This window comes from Lagopus muta, chromosome 7 (genome assembly GCF_023343835.1).
Source record: "Lagopus muta isolate bLagMut1 chromosome 7, bLagMut1 primary, whole genome shotgun sequence".
Lineage (NCBI taxonomy): Eukaryota > Metazoa > Chordata > Aves > Galliformes > Phasianidae > Lagopus > Lagopus muta.
The window spans coordinates 23016707-23043554 of NC_064439.1; the positions used below are offsets into that span (position 1 = coordinate 23016707).

The 26848-nt window shown below is 38.4% G+C and overlaps 1 protein-coding gene across 2 annotated transcripts in view; it reads right to left on the reverse strand.

Moving 5' to 3' along the window:
- Positions 1-26848, reverse strand: part of CALCR (calcitonin receptor) — a 129142-nt gene that overhangs the window by 32402 nt on the left and 69892 nt on the right. For both annotated transcript variants that reach the window (XM_048951761.1, XM_048951762.1), the window contains exons 3-6: positions 18319-18472; positions 15019-15129; positions 7539-7651; positions 3165-3256 (exon numbers count right to left, since the gene is read on the reverse strand). In XM_048951761.1, coding sequence (XP_048807718.1) covers positions 3165-3256; positions 7539-7651; positions 15019-15129; positions 18319-18472 — 470 coding nt within the window. The remainder of the gene's footprint in view (positions 1-3164; positions 3257-7538; positions 7652-15018; positions 15130-18318; positions 18473-26848) is intronic.

Below are 26848 nucleotides of genomic sequence, written 5' to 3' on the forward strand. Positions count from 1 at the left end.
ACAATGTTTACTAGAAAGCACACAGTCTGAATATATCCATAGGTCTATGAATCCAACCAAAATATAAAAGTCAGTCCTATCACGTTTCTGCTGTGCTCCAGCCGGTAAAAAATATTTGGATCCTGACTGAATTCATTCAGAATATCCAGGTCTCCTTGTTCTCTGACTCATGACTTCTCACCTGAGTTATGGATTATCTCAACCTCTCTTCTGAAACTACATTACTTCAGTATTGGTTACTTTATTTTACTGTCATTAAAAATAACTTCATTCTTCTATTCTGCCATAGAAACACTGTTTTCTGTTTCTCTGCATTTTCATGTGGAGATACCACTTCCTGACCATCTCCAAGAGGAATTCTGTCCTCTGCCAAAAAGATGCAAAAGGCTCAGCTATTCTCTTGATTTTATTGAGTGGAATGTATTTGGAATAATTAACCCATAATATTTGACCTGTTAACAGATATATTTCTCAGATTTGTACATGGATTTATCATAAGACGTAAGGAGTGCATTTTCAGAAAAGACTGCAAAGGTAATACAAATCAAAGTTGAGGCCAGAAATAGGCTGAGGTCCCTCATGTAAAATTTGAGTTAAATAACGCAGGGTCTTTGAGACTATAATTGCTTTAAGCACTGGAACAAGTATTTGGGGTCTCATGGAGCAAAGTCAAACTACCCCTTGCTCTCTAGAGGCAGAGGTTCAGCAAGAGCATCTTTTTAACCCAATTTTCTACAATTGCTATATACATTTAAGCAGCAGTTTTGTGTTTGCTATGTAATGATGGGTTCTATAAATCTTCATATTTCTATTTGCGGCCAAAACACACATTTAGAAGTTCAGTTAATGAAGTTGATGATATCTTACAATCCAGCATATAAAGCACTTCATGTTGTACCGAAGTTACTCAGTTATGATGCAACACATTAAATCTACCAGGTCCAAGATACTTAAGAAATGCCATTTAGTCTAGACATATAAAACCTCTGTACTATAAGAGTCATATGAAATGTTTATAACTAAATGGTTGTGACAGAATACACACTGGGTGTACTTCATTCTGATTACTTGGACTTACTGGTGACAAAACTCCAGTGATTACAGAAATACCCTTTGTTTTAAGTTACTGCTACAAGATTAAAGAATAGAAAAAAAAACCCTTACAGACTTTGAAATTCCAATGTGAAAAACTGCATTCATGGAGAATGAATCCTGCTTTTTTTGAAAACAAAGCACATATGAATTCATGATTTGGCATGAGTAGGAAAGTGTAAATTTAGAAACTGTTCATAATTCACAGTTACTATCTTGGTCACTAAGATCTGAAAAAAAAAAAAGTATTTGGTTTATTTATTATACTTGACTACCAATTTGATAGATTAGATGGGTTTGGGGTTTTTTGGATTTCAGTTTTATAGAAATGTCAACCAAATAAAAAGAAATAATTAATTGTGACCTATCTATAAAAGTCATGCTCTTTTGTCAGTCTACTGGGAACGTAATTAAGCAGGTCTGAAAGTACTTTATGCTTTTGGATTACATATATGCCTTTGACCTTCTGAAATAGATTGATGGCTACACAAAATAATATCACATAACTTTCTATGAGAATGATGATAAAGAAGTGAAAAATTGTATTTTGAATGCTCATCAATGACTTTAAAAAAACTTAGTGCTACTCTAACACAGGCCTATTTGTGTTCTGACATAATGAACAACTTCAGCTTCAAATATTTTCTTGCAGGCTCCAAAAAATATACTCTTTATAATAACAACAGTGATGGAATTCAATTGCTATGGTTTACCATTATTGCATAACTACTCTTCATTGCTGCATAGAAGATTGTGAAAAAAACAGTTTGTATCTAATCAACTCAGAAAACTTCTCTTGTCCTTTTAGATTACCTTACAGCTATGTTCAGATATATTCTGCAGCTGATGAGCACTTCTCTATCTCTGGTCATGAATTAATGGTGTTGCCCTCTGACTGCAAATAATGGATGCACCTTTGCTGAAATCAGTAAGATAATACAATCCTATTCGGGTCATTTTTCCAAAGTATCTGAATGGACATCATAACCCCAGTTTCTGAAGTCCCAGAAGCTGGTAGTTTACAGTAACGTTAAACTGACACACCTTAAGAAGGTTGTTTAAAAGTTTGGTAAAGAATATATGTTATGCAAGTCAGCATAGCTCTGGATGCACAGTAGCTCAGGGCCCTGTCCAGCAGTTATTCTCTAATATTTTCTCCACAGTAATCTCCCTGTATCATGTTTACACTGCTGCTGAGAAATCCTCTTTGGCTAGAGTGTGTTTTAGATATGTCTAGATACCTCAGCTTTTCATGTGATTTAAAAATAAAGAAATAAATGGAGCCCTTAATCTGCTAGAAATGTACTGGCATTAGTGTCTTTCAGTTATCAGCAGTTCCCTGAAGTGAAACCAGACAGTTTGTTCCTCACTACTGATAGTGTCTGAAACCCTGACTAAATGTCTGAGGGCAAATCTGAGCTCCTACTTCTCCCTCGCTGCTGTAATAAACAGTGTGCAAACAAGTTCACAAAAGTACAGTATGCTGAAATGCATACCTGAACTCCCACAGCGTAGCTGCAACTTTCAGTGAATATCACTTTAGTCTCCTTGAAAGTTCTGATATAAAACATTACTGTTTTTCCTTTTAATGAAAATGACTGCACACTAGTGTTAGATGCATCCCTAGTGATGAGTTCTGTAAGCACCTACATATGTCATGTCAACAGATCAGTCCCTCAGCAACTGATGAGGGTATTCCTGTCCTTTGGGAGATGGGAGGTTTCAAATCACTGCCACGTGAAGTCACTGCTATTTCTACAGGCTGGACATGCCCTCCAAGGAATAACAGGCAACTGGTAAATGAAAGGCCTTAACCAGATTTCCAGTTACACTATTTCCCTATGGATGGCACTTTTACACCACTTTGAATAATCTATCATCATAATTTTGGCTGCACACCATTGGAAGATGTCCCAGTGGCGAGAGAACCCCGTGCAGATGCTTTTTGTCCAATCAGTATCATATAAAAAGGCACTCGGAAGAGCTGGCCATGTTCCCTTCCAAGCTTTTCTTTAATTACAACATGAGATCCCTCATGGAAAGAAGAGAGAGTGTTTGTAAGAAACACTTACTTGAAATAGAAGAAAATTGCCAAGGAAATCAACAGGGATGTTATAGACAAAGCATGGCCAACGATCGCCATATAATAAAGTATGAACGCCATCTGAAATTTAACAAAAAGAAAAAGCAAATATGAACAATTTGCAGGCACCCATTATTTTTTCTCATTGAGGAAGAATCTACAAAATCAATCTATATTGCATTTCTTTTTTTTTTCACAGCTTCTTTTGCAATATTCTTTTCATAGCAGCATTACATTAAATAGCATAACACAAAGTCTACAGACAAGATAAGTGTTTCTTACGTAAGTTGATCTTTTTTCTGCTGCACTGAACTCATTGGTAAAATCTTTGCCTAAACTATGCATAAGTAAGTTTTCCAAGCTTTAAGAGAGCACAGCAGACATAATGCATATGGATTTTCAAAAAGACCATGGCAAGTTTCTACTCTAAAAAAATATTGAACAGGATTGGAAGAAAGGTTTTATAGTCCAAACCATGTTTAAGCAGCAGGGAGTAAAAGCTTTATGGACACTTTTGGATGGAGACAAGTCAGTTAGGTGACCTCAGGAAAGGTATCGGGGCTGGCTTTTTGTTTAGTGTATTCATTAATGACGTGAGGACTCTTTCCAGATCATGCTTTGCACTTCTAGAGAATAGTAACAGACTCTTCACACAACTAAGAGAGAGGACAAGAAGATACCATGCGAACTTCAACAAAGACAAAAGCAGGGACAAGTGATATAAGCCCTGCCTACAAAATGCGAAACTTCAAACTGGCAATCAAATTCAGGACCAAGATCTTGGAGTAATCATGGTCAGGTCTCTGAATTTCTGGCTCAATCTGTAGCGTTAGCCGAAGAGTCAGGAAAACATCAGAGATAACAGGAGCAGACATGGAGATAGAACACCCTTTTGTCTCTGTTTAAAACTTACAACAGACATCTTTCTGGCCTCCTCACCTCAAGAAAGACATAGTAGAGCTGGAAAAGGTGAAAAAAAGACAACTGAAATAACTGAGGAGGTAGAATGGCTGTGCTATGACACATGGGTGCAAATTCCAGGATTCTCCAACTGGAGAGGACAAGTCATTGATGGCTTATGACTAAGGTCCAAGAAGTCATGAAAGCAGTAGGTGAAAACTATTCAGTAGAGGTGAAAACTATTTAGAAGCTCCAACCACATTTCGATAAGACACCCCACGGCAATTCCGATTGTGACACTAAAGTGAACTTCCCTGTTGAGCAGCTAGATAGTCTTGTTATCATTGTAAAAACTGTATGAACAGATGACCAGGAGTTCACTTTACTAATACTGTCAAAATCTACAATAGGCCTACCCATATTTCATGTGCCAACAGTGAAGCAAAATCATGGGACAGCAACTTGGCATCAGAATACTGCAGTATTTAAATGCCATACAGGGGTCTTAGCTAAGCTCTTAAGCATCATCTAGCTGTCAGAATACTGTGGGAGGCTAATGGCATGCCAACCTCCAGTGTTCCATTTTTTCTGAAAGCACTAATATAATATCAGCTTGTCCTGAAAAATGACTAGATAGGAGGTTCTTCTGCTGGGTTTATTTTCACCTCTATTTCATTTTTCTTTTGTTATGCATGGGCAATTTTCCTTTTTCAATGATTAGATGAATTTTTTATGACCACTCTCCTCTATGAAAAACTCGTAAGTACCTGTGCAGCATTTTGAGTGTGGTTTCTTTGTTACTCCCTCTTAGCATCATTTGTGTGCTTTAGGCAAAGAAAGAAAAATTAAGGGAGAAGACATGTTTCATGCAACTCTTTCATTTCAGGCACATTCAGCTAATATCTGGCATGTTTCTAATTGATTTCTGTAGTCCTGAGTTTTGCCAATCACATTTTTTTGGCATTTCCAAGCCAACAGAGAATTGCCGTTGAAAACAGGTAGGAATAAAATTCAGAAAACAAAGCTATTGTTAGCACAGGCATACATCTTTCCATCTAGTTTCTTCTTCAGAGATTGTACGACTTCAGAGTCAGATCCTGCTTTCATTTACCTAAGAGGTGTAGTGGCCTGCTTTGTATTTACAACAAAGTCACATTTACATTCTGGCCATGTAGACATGATACAAGTATCACTCAGCATGCACATAAACTGGAGAAATTCTATATCTCCTGCTTTCCTTTCACAATGACCAACCACAATATTCTAGTGACTAAATTTTTCAGAAGTTTTTTGGTTGTTCTTCTTTCGGAGAGCTCCAGCAACCCCAGAAAAGGCAGATCAGAGTGTAGAGAAGATAGATTTCTGAATATGGAGAAACAGGAGGGGTTTTTACCTATGTGCACGTGTCATTTCTTTCACTGCATACTAAGTGGTGGCTATATGATACTAGAGTGATACAGTTTTAAAGCCTGAATTTAATTTAGAGATGAATTTTCATAGTTGTTATGTTCATCTGCATCTGCCATATACAACCCCTAGCAAATAACAGCTGTAAGTAGCAAAAGATTCCAGGTAGCTGCATGCAAGTCTGTGTGCATCCCTAAGGACTTCTGATGACACAATCTCTCTACCTTTTAGCATACAATTGCTAAACCAGTTCAAAGGTATATCTGGGACTCTGCATAGCTTTTGTGATTATTCCATGTAAACTTAATATGGTAACTGTTCAAAAAACTTTCCACGTATAACACTGAATATGGATCAGAGAGAACTGACCTCTCAGGTAATAAAGCTTATGGTCTATTACTGCACTTTTAAGAATCAGATGCAATTTGTTATTCAAGTTATTCATCCCCAAAATACAAGTTATTATTTCCAATTAGCTTCAACGAGCAATTAACTATTTTATTAACCTCTGCACTCCTTGAAATGGCAGTCTCTGATGGCCCTTCTAATACACAGGGCTTGTAATGACTCACCAAATTTTTATTTTATGCACTTTTGTAGGTTTAGAATACTTGAAATAGAAACACTTAAATGCTCTTCTGCCCATGTCCCTCTTTAATTCTTCTCTTGAGGGAAGAATTCTCAAATAAAATTATCTTCTACTCAGTTAATTAGATTCTATATAGATACATCAAAATACTCTAGAAACAAAGCACACTCCTGGTTTTTGAAGACTTGGACTACAGGTCATAATCCAACTTGGTATTTCTGTAAAGATAGATTCTTTCTGCATTTTCCATTATTTTTTGTTTCAGAACAATCTCAAGGGATGTATAATTTTCCATTGTGTTCTATCTGCACTGCACTTGAATGATATTCAAAATTCTTCTTCTGGAAGGCACGGGTAATAGGCAACAGAACTACATTTTTTGCCTCTCTATTTGGGCCAACATCTGGAAAAATGGTATTTTTATGGTGCTTGCATTTAATGCTTCTGTGAGTTGAGATTCTTACTATTACTCTATCTTTGTTGCACAGGTGAGCCGCACTTTAACATGATGATTCCTCATGTTGCAAAAACTTTTAGAATTCACCTCCTGCCTAGTCCAGTAGACATTTCCAAGGTTCTTTTTGCTGGGTCATTACTAAATATAACCACATACGAGTTTTTGGCTGTATTATAAAAGATCCTCCAAGACAAACCCCAAATCAATTCACTTTCTTACTTTCCCTGCCATAATTCCAAAGAGTCACAAATTATTCTGTCACAAATCTGTATTCAGATTTTCCTGGAGCTCCATTCACATTTGAGAAATATGTTTATTTTCATGAGCATACCTAAATTCTTTTTTAAAAACTTTTCTCAGATTTCCTTCTCCTTTCTTTTGTTGCTTTCTGACTTGGATCTCCTTTTTCAGCTTAGCAACTCAATTTTGGAAATATTGATTCAAATGTTTAATTTATTAGTGTAAATAGTCACACTGACTTCAGTAAAACAAATATAAATGTGTTCAGGTTTGTGGAACTTTGTGGCATAATGGTGTCTTCATAAAAGTTTCTATTCAAAGGGAGTGAGTAAAGATGATATTCTTTGCTTATGAAAATAATCTTAACCTATTCTAGGATTTCCAGCCTTACTAAGAAGTTATCAACAGCTTGGAAGATTCTGGTTACGGAAAACAAAACTGAAGTTCTAAAGGATCCTTTTATAACTGTTGGACAGTCAGGAAAAAAAAAAAAAAAGGAATTAAAAAATGCATTTGAAAAATACAGCGAAGTTGGTGAGCTACTGTTGAATTGCAACTAAATCATCCAGCCTGTAGCAAACATGTATTAGATCTAATTTAGATCTAAGAACTCATGAAGTAATTTTAATAAGTTAAAATTAGGAAGCCAATGCTATTCAACTCTTGTGCAACAAACAAAACTAAAAGATGGAGATGATTCTGACCAGTTTCATATGTGCCCAGCCAAAAACTGTTCCAAGACATTTGCTGTCTTTTTAACTGTAGCATACCTTCAATTTTTCAGATGTGAATGAGTTGCACAGAGTGTAGTTGGACCAAGTTCGATTGCTCTCAGGATGGCGGAACCAGTTTCCAGTTTCATCACAGTATTTTGAAGCTCTTTCTGATGGTAAAGTGCAATAATAATTATGTTAGCTTATTACACATTAAAAACCCTTTAAAGAGAATTACTGTTTAGAAATAGAACTCCTCTGTAACAAAATCCAAAGGACTTTCAACTTGTGAGAATAAAATACAGTTTCCTTTTTTTTTTAATTGGAGATTTATCTGACACCACACTTGTTATTTATCTGTCTCCTGTTGGTCTTGAATGAATGCAATAGAGTATATATACTCAACCTTCACTCAGATGCAATTATTTCCATGTTAATAATTCAGTTAAAGAGGCTGTTGAAACTTGCTCAAACTGGCACTCCCAGTGAGGTGCCAGTATCCCTCCACAGACACTAATAAATCAAGTCTTGTGGTAGGGTTCCATGTTTTACAGGGAATAATTGAAATATTAGTTAAAGGTGATATGTAATGAAAGGGCAGCAAGCAGTACATTAACTGGAGCTCAGGTACTGGTGATGTCAATAGTCCCAACATCAGTGGTGCGTCTGTGCAGACATCTGGAAGAGTCTATGCCAGTGGTGGCCAGGATCACTGCTGATTTGCCCCTGATGTTGCAAACATAGAGATAAGCAGGCTCTATGCTTAAATAATCTGATGTGTGTTTGGCTTCTCTATGCAACTCTGTCACAGGTGACTCCAGCACTCCCTGCAGTGCTCACCCAGATCCGTGCTTTGTTGCATGTGTCTTTCTCTTGCAGTAGCAGCACCATTAGGATATCTCAGGGGAGTGTCTGGAAGCACAAATGTGCCATGCAGGCATCCTCCTGGCTGCATCTGCATTTCTGACTCAGAAATCCTAGATGCAGGGGTGCAGACAGTCACTTCTAATCACCTGTGAAGTCTTGGACTAATTCCTTTGGCTTTCCCCCAAGTGTTAGCCATAGGGGAATCAGTGGAAAACTTGCCCGTGTAACAAAAGTGGCTACAATCAGAAGCTTAAATTATTTGATGTTTTCTTAGAAAGGACACAATTGTTTATGTATAAAATTTGCAGCAGTTTGTCTGACTTTTTTTGGCAGACTAAGAAGTGTGTCTTGACATCTCTTTTTCTATTGTAGCTTTATGATTTTATTGACCCTTTGCATAGGTTAGCAGCATTTTCAATCCAAGTACATTTTCAATTTACTTTTAAAGAGCCAATTACCATTTGAACAGACACATTTTCATTTCTTTCGTTCAACATTTGTGTTTCTTTTTCTTAGTCAGATCTGATGATTAATGGCTCTAGTAACTTGGAAGATTCATATTCCCTCTCTTTACATGCTGAGAAAAGCAGTTGATTGTACTGGCAAGGTAAGTGTTATGTGAACTGAGTTATCTTCCTCTGACTAGACACGCACTTTGTATAGCACTACTGCACAAAGAAGATGATCCTCCAGAACACAGCATACTTTTGAAATTACCGTGAGCTTCAAATCACTGATTTGAGGGACTTGCTGAAAATCAATACGTGCATTAGCAATACAAAGAGGAACAGTACATGCTATCTCAGCCTTCCATCACTGCAGCTTGCAGATAATCTCAGTCTGCCTGTATAGCAATGTTCTCGTTGTACTGTTTGCCAGATATTATCTAAAGCTGGAAAAAGTGTTCAGTCATAGATAAAAGATTAATGGTTACTCTACCATGGAACACAGTGTACAAACATTGTACCTGCTATCCCATATACTGTGCAAAATGAGTGGCTTTTGTTAATATACTATGGAGCATGATGGTAATACCATCTATCATCTCTGCTCTTTAATGCCTAGGTAGGCACGCTGCCTAAGTTTAATGTGACCTTTGTAAGTCAGAGACAAATCTGTTGCTTCATAGTTTTTCTTGAAGCCAGATAAACGCAAGTGATTCTACTTTGCAAGTTGCCACAGCCCACTGATTTCCTGCTGTAATGCTATCAGGAAATGGAACTAGGAGATTAGAATTCCATGACATGGGTTCTGTTATCGGAAAGTACAACTGTGATACACTCACTAAATATGATATGTGTCTTTTCAAAATATTTAATTAAAAATATTAGTTAGATTGATAAATGTGTGGGCTGAAGTTTATGATACAGGGGACAGTTTTTCACATTTCTGCTCACTGCTTTTGGTAGATCATAAACAAAGAGGATCAGGTTAGGCACCTAGGTGTCCCTCACTCTGTGCCTGTGAGATGCAATGTGTTTAGTCAGTGGGACTGGCTGTTGAAGAATTTTCACAGTGTTTGTCTTAATTTGGAATTTGAAACTTGATATGGGGGCAATTACACTACCTTCATACTGTCCATACCAGTAACTTAAACTGGTAGAACATATATTCTAAAACTCTGATTTTACGAAGAAATGAAGCTCTGAGTATGTAATCCAACCACTGCTCTCTACTGCAAGTTCTTCTTTGAGAGCCTAGTATTAGGTGCATGATTGGGAACCTCGGAACATGTTGCATTTCATACTAATCAGAGCAATCCGTAGTAAGCCCTGAAAAAGTATTCAAGTGTATAAGGATGAGTAAAACAATATTAGCAAGGGAAAGTGGAAATGTATGCTCTATGATGATTGAAATACTCCATAAACACAAATTTTTAGGCTCTATCCTTATGTTGTCAGCTTGGATAGGATACACTATTCAGAATGGAAGAATGGTGGCACTGTGCGGGATTATCTCATCTGACTTCGGCTACCTTAAAGTTAGGCATCTTCTCAAAGGCAGTTGTGCAGGCTCTTTGTAGTCAGCTAAAAAGGACAGACACTTCAAGAGCTGCCTGAGAAAACTGGGTGAGAGAATCCTTGCTACAGTGGCAGCTTCACTGGAGTAATGAGGTGTCTAAAAAGATTAACCAATAATAATAGTTTTGCATGTGTTACTGCTTGTGCTAGAAATTGTGCTTTTAGGAATCAAATTCTCGTAAAAAGCAACTCAGACATTTAAATGTAACAAATATCTTAACCAATAACAGTGGAATAAACATGAATACTCTATCAAATAGTCCTTTTACAATTCAACTCTATAGCTAGCAGATGTTAAAAAGTCTATTCCGATTATTTTTTTTTTATTGTGGAGTTATACGCTGGAAGTAAAAAGAAGTTTCCCTCTGTTGCAATGCATGCTCAGCACATACCAGACACTGGATTCTTCGCCACTATTTGGACTGACCTGTACAGTAGTTAGTTTTGCAGATGATGGAATAGCTGATACTTCTGTAACATGTCTTACTCCTTACTTACCTCCCCAGTAAAATATTCTAGAAGAAAATTTTTCAAAAATGAAAAATCTGAAAAAATACAATGGAAATCCCAGAAAATTCCAGTTCCAGTGTCCTGGTAAGTGGAGAGCTCTCTCTATCATCAAAATGCCTTTTTCTGCAAAACTGGAGTTTTTAGAATAAAGTCAAGTTATGCACTACGGGAATAATAAATGTTTACAACACAGCTGCTGAAATGCTAAGCACGACAGAAATACACAGAAGAGCCAGGGACACCTGCCATGGGCTCCTGCATGTTGCCACAACAAGGCACTCTGCTGAGTTGCCAGGAGCCCAGGATGGAGTGGTCAATGAGAAGGGAAAGCTGGGGTTGGGAAGCTGCTTAGATTAAGGATGCCTGAGGAATGGCATCCCTGCCTGCATGGAGCCACAGCTGAGACCCAGAGGGTCTCTCTCTCTCACTGTTTTGTGGAACTGATTGCTCATATGCAATGACTAAACCTCTCATCTTGGCATCCAGCTCTACTGGATGCTCTCAGCATTTTGCCAGCTGTGAGAAGGGTGTGCCTGTGTCTATCAGCCCCATTCCCTGTGGTCAAAAGTGTCATAGTAGCTAAATCCAAAAGGATCAGTAAGAACAAACTGATCTGCTCACCCTTCCCCTGCATGGGGGACTTGTCCTGATTACCTTATTTCTTCAAAAATATGTTGTAAGAAAAACAAAATCTTTCACAAACTGTGCTGGAAGTTTGTGAAGGGCACTAGAAGAGCACTAGAAGAGAGCAAGGTAACTCACTCCTACGTATTCCTTCTCTCAGAGCCACATGAAGAGTTACAAGTAATGGGTCTAGAAAATGGATCCAAAGTGCAGAACTGAGAGGAGCTTTGCTAAAAGCAGCCTCAGATTGTGGACTCAGCTTCTTCTCCTAACCACTGTATGTTGCTGAGGAGAAAAGGGAGTGAAAACAAAACCAGAAGGTAATGCTCTCACAATGTAACTCATCCATCCAGCTGTGCTGCCATACATGGCTGCACCAAATTCATCCTGATCGCTGGCACAGTGTGGAGGCAGGGAGCTGGGCAAAACACAGTGCTCTGCCTCAGACCCAACAGGCTGTGCTCAACACAGGGCGCCAGTCCATCTGGTATGGGTTGCCATTGCATCCATAATATATTTCCTTTCTGTTTTATGAGCAAGAGTATTACCTGCATGAATTACATACTATATATTCCCATCAAATTCGATTTTTTCAACTCTTAGAAATTTCAGTGTGACTTGAAGACATTTAATAGGGATTATACCAGATATCATCCTGTGTCAAATATGAGTATAGAGTACTATTCAGGGGAAAATGTGCATGATGTCTGATTCAGGAGTACAAAATCCAGCACTGTCCAGGGCTTCAGTCAGGAGCAGATGAGACAATGAATGTCCTGCTGGCACAGAAGTTAAACCAGTAGGTCTCTGTATGTTGAAACGATTTGTTTTTATGCATGTGCTGGTCAGTGTGAGAAAGACTGCTGTAAAAGGCAATTTGTTTACTGAAGAAATAAATAGCTTGTAGAGAGGAATTTATATTAATTAGCTGTCAGATATACCCTTCTTTTCACAGGACAGAGCTTTGTCAGGTGGGAAAAGAAATGTTGGAAGCCCAAGTTAGTGGAGCAAGCTGGATTATCACTGTGGTCCTTTGTCTTCTCAAAACACAAATTTCTATCTAGTATGAGCTGACATATATTCAGTGAAATAAGTGGAATTACATTTGGTTGAATTAGTGGTGAAGTTCTACAAAATGAACTGAGCACTGAGCATGTTAAAGCTCTCTTTCCTTGTCATTCTGCTTCTGTGCCATTTTCTCCAGATTATTATTCCTCCTGATTTATACCCTCTAACAACTTCTTGGCTCCAATACTGACTGCTGTTGGGGTATAGGTACAACAAGCTATTATGCAGCACTCAGGTGCAGACGAAAGGAAGATGTGATCCTAGGTTATCAGATAATTGACTTTTTCAGTTACAAATGACATGCACCAAAGTGCTTAAAGAAAGCTGAATGCTACCATTTTATTCCAGGACTCAAGGCTATGCGTGGCCCCATACAGAAATCATGTAGACTACTGGGGAGTTAATAGACAGCTGTTCTGCGGATATCAGGACATCACTAAGTGGCGCAACGGGAAATACTTCTTTCAGAAGCCCATGGGCTTACTACTTGCATGCCTCAAATATATGCTGAAGTGGTCTGATGTCACAGCACCTTAATGAGAAGGAAGTCTGACAGACGCTGTGGTTTTCATCTTATAAAATCACTGTTCTTTGGGATGAATTTTCTGTTTCTCAGCAGAAAATTTGGCCATACCCAACAGACATAAGGTTAGCGAACACAGTAATGACTTGTGACACGAACTTGGTAAGCTTTTCTCAGGACAGCTGAACCTGTGGTTTTGGCCACCTCTGAGTGGCAGCCAGTTTCATTAGCAACTGAAAGATTTCCTCTCCTTCCTGCAGCTTCTTGTCTTCCTCGTACTTTGTTTAGGTCCTGCATGACAGTCAAGCACCTGTATAGGCAGGCTTTGTACTGGCTTTACTGCAGCTGTAGTACACATGGGGTACCCGGCACACATTATAGGAAAGCAGTTCTGGCTGCACCGGGAGATGCAGAGATGCCTCAGAGGCACAGAAATGCTGCCAGGCAGTGGGGACATCAGCCTAGACGCAGGTGGATGTGCCACCTGGGAGCAGAGGGATGTGCCAAGGGAAAACGCTGACTCTGGGGGACTGTATGTATTTCTCCTGCACAGGAATGCAGATAGATCAGCAGGAAATTGCTGAAGGAGGATTCTGTGGCTTTTTACAGATAACAGAAAGACTAAAAAAATCTCAAACCTGAAAGCTTTTAAGCTCAGTGGAAGGAAAAACTGGAGTACACACACAGCATGGGCCAGGCTTTGCAGCACACATTGGTACCTTAAGGAGCCCTTTGCAATCAGTCCAACGAGTCACAGTCCTCAACTTTAATAGACATTAATAAGCAGAGAGAGGTGCTTCAAGGATGGCTTGAAGTGTTACTTTGAAGAGTGCCACTGGAATTGAGTGATTAGTGCAGAACAAGTTGCTGGAGACAGGCAGGCAAAAATCTGGGAAAAGGTGATTTGTGCAGCAGCTGGAGGGTTGGGTCCGTAACCAGCCCTGCTCATGATGGGGTGGGGACCTGGGAGCAGTGGGAGGCTGTTGTGCTGTCTTTCACCTGCTTTTACAGGAACATATGGAGTATTCATAAATCAGGATGGTGCCTTTTTTTTTTTCCCCTGTGAAAAATACAGAACTGGGGAAAGCAGAGGACTTGTGGTAAATTGCTCTATTCACCAGAGGGACTGGTAGCATTTGGGGATGATACCATGAACAAAATGCAGGCAGAAACAGAAGATTTCTTGACATTTCTGCAGTGAATGTAGGAAAAAGCACATGCAACCTCAGGATCCTGAGCCTTCAGCTTTCACCTGAGCACAAACACTTTTGGGACTTGTAGTTACAGCTGACTGAGAATACTGGGGCATCAAGCACTGCCAATAAGCAGTAAATCCTGAAAGCTGAACACACAGCTCTGTCTTCCCTCAAACAATACCCCTTGTGGAGTTTTATTTGCATCTAATATTTCTTCATAACTATTCATCAAAATCTCTGCTCTTGATTTTTTCCCTTTTATTTATCTCTTTCAGCATTCTTAATTTACTTCTCTTTGCCCACAGAGGTGCTAGCATTTCTATGAAGAATCCAATGAACAACTGGAACTTTGAAAGAATATCACTTCTGTTCATCTTACAAAAAATATTTTCCAATAAAACCAGAAGATTCTGATAGATACTTCATGCATATAAGAATACTTTTATAATTTTCCCTTGATAGAAAAATCTAGAATAAGGTATTAAAATATGTTGATATCATAACTAAGTTGTTAATATTTCCATATTTTCATAAAAAGGTCCCATAAATCCAGCAGCTATGTTTACGTCAATATAGCACATAAAATATTATACAAATGAAAATACATAAGTTAGGCAACTCGAAGACTTTACATATTTTCATTTCAAACAAACTCTGAGATTTCATACTTCCATTCAAGGACATGAATATTCCTTTCAAAGATAAGGTGATAAAATTAAGTACCGTACCAGTTGGGTCAAAGTCTGGAAAATAATCTGGGCAGTTCTGAGCAGTGATTCTGCCAGCAGGAGTGTCATCCCAGCACAACCAGCCATCCCATGTTCGGTTGCAGAACAGACCTGGATGTTGAAGAGGAATTCAGTAGTCAATTCAGCAGTCAATCCTGAGCCCATTCTGTTCTGACCTCCCAAGAAATATTGCTATCTGCAGACAATAAAGTGGTTTTGCAATATAAGCCCCTGTTATTGCTACACTTGGAGTGGCATTCAGTTAGTAGAAAGTGCTTGGTTTTGCCAACCAGATGATAGTGGTTTTAATGTTACCAGAAACTACTGTTTTAAAGCCCACTGAATGGAGCTTTGAGTGTAGGGTCTGAACCTACACATTCTTGTTCTTGACAGTTGTAGCAGACAAGACCCTGTAAGTTCTCTTCTGCAGAGGTAGCACTCCTGGCACTGTGTGCCTTGCAGGGATTATCCCCAGACACAAGAAAGACAAAGTGGATGAAAGAGGGAGGCAGAATACTGCACTTTCTTGCTCCCCATTAGAGAGATGTCATACAATGGGGTCTGCAGAAATTGCACTATGAGACTGCTTGCGAAAACACAGCTTTCTTGCTCACAGTGGATTAATGCAAATAGCACATCAGGACCAAAAAAAGATAATTCTTGGTTATTTTTCATGCAAAATCAGTTTTCATTGGGGAAAACATATTAACTAACATGAGTGACAGGTTAAAGGGACATACAGTGAGAAGACATACTTTGCCATTTTTTGCTCTGGTCCCAGAGAATTTTCAGAATAGCTGCTATCACCATGTAGGTTGTTTCTGACAGACTTACTTAGAAGGTATTTAATACCCTTGTTCACTTTATTAGCAAGCCTAGTATCAGCTGTTTGCTATCTTTCAGGCATTCTCTGTCTTTGAGATACATTTGAAAGACTTTTAGAAATTGTTTTGTAATACCAAAGAAGAGCAAAAAACGTTTGCAACTTGTATCTGAAAGACACAGCAGAATGAAGCTGATAGGGATTTCAGGCTTTAATTTTAAATCCTTTGCCTTGCCTTATAAAGCAAGGTCCATACAACGTGGAATGTGTCTTTCAAGGTCAGGGATAGGATATATACATACATATGCCCATAAGTATAGATACACATACACCAACATACACACATATATATATGTTTTTGAACTCCTGAAACAACTCAGACAGTCTAAATAATAAACCATAAAAGGCAGATGTGAACAACATTGCTGAATCACTGACCAGAACAATTACATTTCTGGGGGAGTGTGGGAACGCTGTGCAGGACTGTCAGGCTCTCCCTTGTGCTTGAACTGTACATTTCATTACTCCACTGTGGTTTAAACTCATCAATTCTACCTTGAAACGGGCAGGCATACTCAGTAGATGCCTTCAGCTCATATCTTGGGCTTTTCTTCTCTGGAGACACTCCAACAGTTGTCCTTTGCACTAAGGGAATTAACCATCTCATACGATCCTCCCTTTCAAATTATCAGCTAAGAGATCTAGGCATTTGCTCACTTCCATCTGTGACATACATTTAATATTTATGAAATATACATGTTGGAGGACTGATGAGGATCCTGTAATTGAGTTGCGACTCAGAGAAACAAATCCACAGTGAAAAACACAACTTCAATAGCATTGGCCTTTTTCTCTGTTCACTTATTATTTTCAGTCTGAGTTACAAATGCATTAAATGCACGTTGCTATGAACACAACACTCCCCAGTGGCTCCACTGAAACCCAGCTGTCAGCTGAAGGAGAGCAGAAACTGCTGAGCTGTGTCAGATGGCTGCTGGTCTGCTGCTGCTGTCCTCCTGGACTGTCCTGCCCAGGAGAAACCACCAGGATGACATCATATGAAACAAGAATCACTTCATGCTGGGCTAACACTTCAGCCCTTTGCAACAAATTACATGTGCAAGGGGTAAAAAATCAAAAAAAGAAAAGAAAGAAAGGGAATAGATGAGAACTATCAATTAATGCAAAAATTACATTTTATAGAGCTGGAGACTAAACAAGTAACGTGTGCAGAGAATAGCACAGCAGCTAAAGGCTTGTTTATGTCTGAAACATGACAGTTTTTATTGCTCCTTTTAAATACTTGCATGTTGGTTTTTTGTTTGTTTGTTTGTTTCTCCCATTATTGGCCTAATTGAAAACTTATTTGAATCAAAGGGTTCTACATTGTACATTTCTACATTCATTCCAAAACAATTCTGCATCAAGGCCTGAATATCTTAACATCTAGTCACTGACTCTTACAGACAGCAATAAAATCTGATGAAGAGTTACAGAAATGCCTTTGTGCTTATACTGAAGAAAACCTCACCAACATATTATCTCCACTTCATTAACTGCATTGTTTGATTTTTTTTCCCTAATATAACTTCTCTTAAACAGTGCCTTCATTCCCTGTGTTCTTAGGGACATGGGCTAGTGGGCAGCGTGGTGATGGGTTGACAGTCAATCTCAGAGGTCTTTTCCACCCTTATTGATTCAATGATTCTATGACTTTATGATTATTTACTTGCACAAATTTCCACTATGCCTCAAATATTTTTTCTTTAGCTTCCTCATAGCTTCTTCCTTATTTTTTATTAAAGAAATGACCAAAAGAGAACCCTCAGTCCCAGCCTGATAGGCTTCTTCATTCACTGCATGCCATTGTTGCACCACTATTGTTTGTCATTTATTTTTCCTTTTTATTAATCTTAACATGTGTCTCCTATTCAGTAATGATCTGTCCTCAATGCTTTATAAACCTCTTTTTACTAATGTTACTGTTGAATACAGAAGACCAGGAGCACTTGTGCTGATACACAGCATGACAGTTCTCAATTCAGGACAGACAGAAAGGCAAAACAAATGAGCAAGACTGGCATTTATATTTAAGATATTACAGTTCACAGTCACATCTTTGTGTAATAGTACCAAAAAATACTGCACTGACAGTTCTGGCAAACTTAACTGTCTAAGGAAGAGAACAGAAATTCAAGCAGCAAAGCCCTGAGCCAGCAATGCACTTCACCTACATGACACAGGTACCATCTGCATGGAAAGGGAGGAATAGCTGCTCATTCCCTGGGCTCACTCTAGCCTTTCTTCTTTCTTAGCATCTCAGAGGACAGTAAGTTAGTGTGAATCTGACTGCTGCTTACCAGAAGGCAGCTGCATCCCAAGGAAAAATATAGGTTAGTATAGAGAACAAAATGCTTCCTTGTAGTGATATACACAAGCATGGTAATATACAAACAGAACTTTTTTATCTTCTTTACCTTTTTTCCTATATGGAGGAGCTCTGTTCATCCTCTCATAGCATTTGAACTGTGAATCTATTATCTTCTGTCGTATGACTGAATTTTCAGTTACTACAGGCTCTAATGTAGGATCAGTATAATTTACAGTAGCAGTAAGACTTGGAACCACTCTCTGTACAGAAAGGAAAAACTGTTAGTGACACTGAACAAACCAGCAAGATAAAAAAAAATTACAAAAGGTCAGAAATCTTCATTACGCATTCCTCAAAGGCCTTTTACTTGCGTATTTTGCATTATGATAGACCTTATTACTTTCAAAGTAAGTGCTGAATTTCAGCTAAGTTTACTTCACTATAAACTCAGGATTTTAACCTAGCCCTTTTTCCTGGCAAAAGAAAGAACCATTAAATACTAGATAAAGTCTTTAAAATCTTTCCATTTAGATTAGTGATCTGCAAAAAAAAATTTGTACATATCTGCACAATGTTGCACCCATGTACTTCTTCCCACTTGTGCTGATTTCTCTCTAGATTACCCAGTCAGTACCACAGGCTGGAAACCTTATTATTTCATGTTTTCTGCTTTCTGCTTTGAGCTCCTTCAACTTTTAGGGCCAGGGTAAAGGGTTTAAACCTCACAACCTGAGCTTAGTTCTTAATTAAGTGCATAAGCAAAGTACCCCCAAATCTGAGAGTCTGAATGAAAAGTCCTCTTTGATCAAGTGGCCTTTTCTGAAGGATTCCACTCTGAGCTGCCTGAAGGGCACACAGAAGGACCACTGCCTATGGAAGGCCAAGAGCTCAGGCAGAAAGGTCAGTTGTTCTCTTTCCATCCACCCCTCTGTTGCACAGCCTCTGCGAGTCAGGGAGGAAATGAGTGTATGGAGCTCCAGTTAAAGCTCTTTTGCCTTAATTCTGTATCAGGACACTTCTCTGTGGGAAGGTGATAGGAAAGGGTTATTTCTTCTGATTCCCCAAGTAAAAGCAATATGACTATGGCACTTTCTTTGCATGACTATTTTTTTTTAACCTGCAAAGCTATACTTAAGCCATTGCAAGTACATACAGAGTTATTTAAAGTCTCCTTCAAAACTGAGAACTCCCATAAGCCTTGAAGTTCTTGGGGATCTTTCTTATTCAAAGCCTGTATTTCTCTAGACAAGCCATACAGGTAATGTTACTAACATTAATACTTTTAACAGTATTTTCTCCATAGTAAAGAGTAAGTTTAGGACTTTTAGGAGCATGCTTCAGATTATATTGATCACCTCCTGTGCACATTCAAACCTATGAGATTCACATTAACACTAAATGCTTGTTCAAAGATTAGTAAGCAGGCATTTAGAGCTGTACAATCAAAAACCATGACAGGTTTGAAAGTTCAAACATGAAGTGAATTTTTAAATTACTCTTTCCCTTTTTTCTTACTGCACATTGCAAACAGCTGTATCTCATTAACACTTTGCTTTCTTTTCCATTTGCACAGACAAAGCAGCTCATTAAAATACATAGCAAAACAGAGTATGTGAAAATATGTCATTACTTTATGTAGATATGTCTGCTGAAACATCTCAGTTTCATCTTTTTACATCATCTTCTTCTACCTAACCAATTTTTTTTCTAATTTAATTGCTTTTTCCCAATTTAATCTAATCCTTTTTCCTGCTGAGATTTTATTTTTGAACTTCATATAGCGAAGACTGGAAGACACTGGAGATGGTCTGTTCTTCATCTTGTTTGACCAAACAAGACCAATTCACACTAACAGTACAACCAGAAAGACTGAAGTTGCTGATCATAAATTGCAGTTTCTCTTGCTTTATCTGTACAGAGTAAAGCACAACAGAACTGTATGATAATTGGCAAATGCCAGATACACAGATAGAAACTGAAAATACTTTTTAAGTGCATTGAAACATCCTTCCCTTCTTTTAAGTTGTTTTGGTTCATTATTATCCACCATTCTTGAAAGGACAGACTTTTCCCAAGATTGCACAGTACAAAAATGTATAAACTGAAATTAAAAGAGATGCCATCAGAAAAGAAACGCTCCATTCCTGTCTTTCAACAGGTGAAGATGTAACAGTTTGTAACCAGGGTTGAAATTTTTAGGGATGAGATACAAGAGAGCAAAAAACACCTTTCTCTTCAAAGTCAGTTTCATAATTTGCTGCATGTAAGGGATGAATCTACTTCCTGAAGTAGACAGCTCTTATTAGGTATAGATTAATGAGAATAATACTTGGAAGCAGAGTTCCTGTGGTGGTAGATAGGATGAGTGTTTTGGATTGTGCACTAAATTATTTAAAGTGCTCAAACTTGTAACCATTCTGCTACCTTTGAGCAAGGCAATCATGCTACAGTTGAAATTGTGAGAAAAATCCCTATTACCCACATTTGATCCAGGAATTCACTTAGAGAGATTAAAAAGATAGATGAGAATATGTCAGAAAAGCTCAATGAAAATAGTTTCTTCATCAGGGGAAATAATTTAACGGCCAACAGTAAAAATAAAGCAACTTCGGATAAAGACTGGAATATTAATGTTAGGTTACATCAGTCTCTTACATTTATCTCATTTTTTACTTATGAAATCTGAAGAATCAGATTTTGAGTTAGTCACACACACATTTCCAGGCACCTTTGATGTAATTGTAAAAGCTTGAATGTGAAATCAGATTACAGAGTTATGCGTAGGTGTGTTACTGGTATTGTTAATCTGCGATGTGCCTAAAATACACACACTCTTCCATTTAATTACTCATTTCTTTTTGTCTGGGTTTGAAAAGCCAGCCATGGAATTTTGAACAATATTTTATTCTGCCTTGAAACAAACGATCATTTCTGCTGACTAACAACAAATAAATCTGATGGCTTGAAAGAGGGTGAGCAATTAAACCTCTGTTTACTACCATACACAAAAGAATTGTGCATCCACCAACATTCTGATACGTGGAGCCTAGTGCCTGCTCACCCCAAAGCCATGGGCAGAACTCCCACTCAGTTCAGTGGGACGGTGATCCGGCCACATACTGGGGATCAATTATACAAAGCTCTTACCACAGTTTGATGTTGGATATCATTATTAACTTATTCTTTCTGTGCTCCTTACCTTTAGGATGAGGAAAAGGCAAATGAGCAGAAAGAAATCTCTGGTTTGCTATGCTGTTATCAAAGGTAGAAGAGGCCTGGGCATGGCTACATGTGGGGAAAGCTTCACCTGAATAGTGCCTATGGTATGGAATAAATATTGAATGTTTGGAGTCCATTACTGCAAGTTAAAAACCCTTCCCATCTATCCATCAGTTACTTCAGATGGAAGTATAAATGATGTTGATACAATAAAGGAATGGTTCGTCCATTTACAAATATTCTTTATTAAAGAGAAATCAGTATTTCACAACTTAATAAGCAGGATGTGTCGACAGCCTGAAAATGATTGTTTATGATTTCTTCAGAAGAAAAATGCTTAAGTGATGTCCCATGCAGCAGTTTAGCAGCCGTACATATGATGTCACTCCTAAAAGTCCAAGTAAATGACGTCATACATACGACCACCAAGCCACCACGTGACAAATGACTGTCATAAGAAAATGAATTATCATAACAAAGAAAAAGAACAGGCTGCTGGGAATGCTGAAGTTCACTTTAAACCTAGAATGGACAAAGTAATCTAGAGAAACAACTTGGATTTGTTATTAAACTATATTAAGATTAGTAAATAGTGCACCAGTTTCTGTAAGACAGACACCTGCTATTAACCTCTACTAGACTATGCCTATTTCTGAAACACAAAATCCAAATAAAGCAAACATAAAATTCACCTTTTTTTTCCACAAAATACTGGATGTGATGAACAGGCATTCCCAAATACTTTTCTTCCACCATCAAGGAGCTAGACTAAACATGACTTTTGAAAATAAAGTATCTGCAGCTTTCTTTCCTTTTGATTTTCCCCCAGATCTTCTGTTGAGCTCAGTCAAAATGTATTTCAGAATCTGGATGCTACAACTGCTTATTATTGATTTTGATAGCTCAAAAATATATCTTATGCATTTCTTTTAAAACTGCTCAGTTTAGTCACCTCTTAGTGGGTGACTTAACTCTTGTTCCTTGACACACCACATCTTCAAGCAAGAGCTCAGCATGACTCAGCCTCGTTGCGGAGCTCCTGTTGTACCTTGATTGTGCTTGAGAGACTTTTCACAGCCACCAGTGACAGAACAGAGAAGAAAACCACTGTGATGCCTTAGGAAGGTCATTAACAGAAGGTACTCAGTAAACATAACGATGATTGCTTATTCATTACGAAGGTACTTAGAAACAGCAGACAACAACTTCTTGGGGGAAATACCTCAACATGACATGTTTTACTGAACCATCGAATGTTAAAAATTTCCCGTATTCAATTGCTGTTGAAGCAGGATGAAAACATCTCATAATTATATCCCATATAACTTACATTGCAGATTTTGGAGGCTATGTAGACGAGCAAAAGATTATCACCCACAGTAGATGAAGACAAGGCACTTTGAATGGAAAGCAACTTGTAACCCTCTCTTACAGTTCTTTTCCATTGCTGCAGTCAGTACTTGCTCACATGAGGAAGCTTTACTCTCAGGACAGCCTGATGCAGACTGTGAGCATAGAGCAAGGCTGCAGAATGCTTCAGGGATTTCGAATGCAGCTCTAGTTAATCACCTTGCAAGAACTCTTTAGAGCAATCAGCTGCATGGCAACAATCTTACTATGTTAAAAAGCAAAAATGGAGACAAAAATGTCTGGCTCACCCTGAAACCTTTGGTGAATGCAATCCCTTTCCTTCCTGAAAGGTTGCATGCAGATAGTGCCTGAAATGCTCAAAATAACCTACAGTAAGTCTTTATCATCAGCATTGTACCTCCCCAAATATTCATTACATGAGAAGAGCTCTGGAATTTGCAAGTCCTTACAGCTTGAAGCAACTCACACAAAGGAAAATACACCTTTCCCTCTGCTTTGTCAGCACCTCTCCTGGCCCCCCAAAGGCCAGTACCTTCTCTACACCAGATGTTAGAGGAATCACTGTTTAAGCAGGAAAGCCTTATGCAGAGCAGGAGCAGGCTATGGCCCCCCTGTGCAGTGAATCACACCTGTAGCTGTGGGGGACAGCCGGCTGTGGCACCTCACTGCTGTGTATCACTGTGGCAAGAGTGAGATGCTTGCACAATGAGCCATGCCCTCCTCACAGTAGTAAACATATTTCTAAGTGGCTTCTGGAGACTCAAACCTACTATAGTTGTGTTCCAATATATGCCAGTTTTTGTACTTACCTAAATCACACTCAGGTTTTCACATGATTAATTTTCCATGTTTTATGAACTGAAATTATTCACAAGCCTTTCAGGATCTGACACAGTATATCAGACTGTGAATAGCTCAGTGATTGAGATTTGGTAACAATTTGACAGGTCTGGACTTAATAAACTGTACAATTTGTTTTTTTTACTCAAAATGAAATTGTTTTAAAATATAGTCTTGGCCAAAGGGATTTAATTGAATAATGGTGTGGTCTGAAGCTGCAGCATTTGTTTTGTCCTTACTGAGCACTCTGTGGTTGGCTCAGGACAACAAAATTGCAATATATGAGCAAAAACTACTCCATCCATCCTCATTTACAGGGCAAGAACAAATTACCATCTGCAGGCACAAAAGGAGAATTTTTACTTGACAAAATGAGGTAGAAAATACAATTCTCTTATCTCAATGTCCTGCAAAATTGATCAGTCACACAGGAAAAAGACCCAAGCTTGTTTCCTCCTCCCTCTCATTTTCAGCAGTCTGATCTCCCTGGACACACTGTTCCAATGCTCACCCTTCTTGTGGAGAGAAATGTGCATGTAGGAGATGGTCTAATTCTGCCAGCACATGGGGACTGAGGAACTTGAAACAAATTTCAGTTACACTCCGGGGTTCTCAGTAATTACTGAAAAATAGGCAGTATCAGGAATAAGGTGAAATAAGAAACATTCCCTGAGAAGAACAATTAGAATTTCTAAAATAATTCCCTCCAAATTGCAAAGGAATATCTGTTGATGGTGGAAGAATGGCTATTATTCTGCATCCAAAAGCAAGGGGAGCAGTCAGAGAGACAATAAGAAATGAGCTTTGCTTCTAATAATTGAGTCTTGGAGTCAGGTGCTTTAAACAGTTTGTGTTTAGTATTTTTTTAGTAATTTTAGTAATTACTATGGATCTATACACAAAGGAGTAGAGTGCTGGGTGGCCTATGTAGAAATGACACATTTTCTATCAGAAGGTACCAAAACCACTTTGGACAGGTCTGAAGGCTGGAAACTGTGGGGAGGAGGACCTATGGAGTACTTGTAATTGGGGTCTAGGACCAAGCGTGCAAGGAGGGATATGGGACTGGCACTGGGAACCCAGGAGCAATTAGAAAATCTTGCAGAATGAGAATGGCCTTTCTGGAAGAGAAAGAAGAACACCCTTTCCTTATGACAGACCACGAATAAAATGTAAAAACTTGTATTTTTCCACCAACTTCAGGTGGAAAAATTTTTGGAAAGATGACCCTTGCCAAATATTTTTCATATTTGATTTAACAGCAGTGTTCTGGCAAGTACTGTCAAGAAAATAGAGCTTGTTCACAGTCCCCATCTACGACTGTGGCTTCTCCCTTACCAGAAGATAAATTGATTTAAGAGGTGTCTAACAAGATAATAGTATGGCCACCACAGTGGAAAAAGATGGAATGCTGAGATTGGAGCAGTGAAAATGTAAGTAAATTTGTGCTTAAGTTACACATACAGAGACCTCTAGTGTAAAGATATGTAAAAGGAAGGAGATGCAGATTTTACTGCAGAGCTTCCTAAATAAGTCCTAGCCCTGGGCTACTGCTGTAAGGAGGACAGAACCAATGCTGCACATGTGATACCGTAGGTGAGAGATCTAATTTAGAGAGAGGATCAGCCAAATCTTTCAAGACCGTCCTCCAAATATATGCCGTAAGACAGAACACTCCAAACACTCAGTAAGGGCTGTTGACAATTTTAGTTAACAGAATATTTACAGTCCTGTCATTTGATTGTGGAAGAAAAATAATCTGGGACTGTTCTTCCAGTTGGCTTTGATTTCTTACAGGAAGACTTGCTGTTCTTTGCCAAGGCTCCTGTTATGTTATGCAGGTCAGTCGGGATTATTCAAGCACAGAAAATATCTGGTCTCAGATGGGTCCTTTGGCTTTGAGAGATCTCTTAACATGCATGATGTTCCAGCCAGCACAGTTCTACGTGCACCACTCGCAGGGCTATGTGTAACAGACACATAATGCCACAAAAACCAGTATACTCTGATACATATCAAGGCAGATTTTTGCCAAGCACAGGGATAACCATTCAAATCATTAACTAATTCTGGATTAATTATTTTTGAAACCAAGCTAGCAGAAAAATGTTGTCTCCTCTGTTCATTCTCTTGCTCTCCAGCTCATCTTTGTTTGAAGTCCCTGATACTGAAATATGAATTCAGTATTTTACCCAAGTAAGGCATTCTTTGCTATTCTTCTGCATTCTTCATGATCTCATTTCATTGTTTTATTCCACCATTCTCTTACTGTTCTTGGCTTCCCTCCCCTATTTTTTCTCCATGTTAATTTAAGTGGCAAACAGCACAGTGGGCAAGTTATGCTAGGCTGAAACAAACAAAACAGGGAGAGAGGTCTCTGCCATTCCCCAGAGTGTCCTATAGCCCCATTTCTACAGTTTATAACCAGAAAGGGTGTGAGCTGATGGGGAGACACACAGCAACATTCCACATTCATTCCACATGAATGGAAGAAAAGCTGAGAAACAGAGGGGTTTGAAGAACTAACCAACAAGATACAATCAAGAGTAATAAAAATCAAAGGTTTCATCAGGAATACAGAGACAAATATATCTTTGAGGAATAAGGTAGCATCAGGCATACAAGTTACTCAGAAACCGAGGCAGAGAGATGCTCATTCCCAGCAGCATCATTCAGACATATGACTGCTGTGTTACTGGGGATTTGGATAGTGTCCACATTTCTGAGTATCTGCAATGTCTTTGATTTTAATCATCTAATCATTTGAGGTTCCACAGGTAAACCTCAAAGAAACCATTCAACTTACATGAGAGGTATTTAGTCAAGTAGAAATTCATTTGCTACATAGTTAGAAAAATAGTTACCCAGCCATGCTGCTGTTGAATATATTGGAGTAACAGAAATATTGAGACCAAACAGTTGGAAGTAGTGTTTGAACTTGACAACTAATCTTTATAGTGATATTTGCCATTTCTGTTGCTTTCCTAAGACCAGAGCCAACATAAACAGTGAAAATTCACAATCACTTAAGTCAAAATCTCACACAACGTTTAGGAAGTTTTCACCTAGTAAGTTTCAAAATCCAGTCAAAAAAACACAGGCATTACCATCTTCAGACTTGCAGTTTTGTCTCACTGAGGAATGGTAGTTTCAAGTTCAAACTTTTATAAGATATCTTATTCAGAAACTTTATTAACCTTATTTCA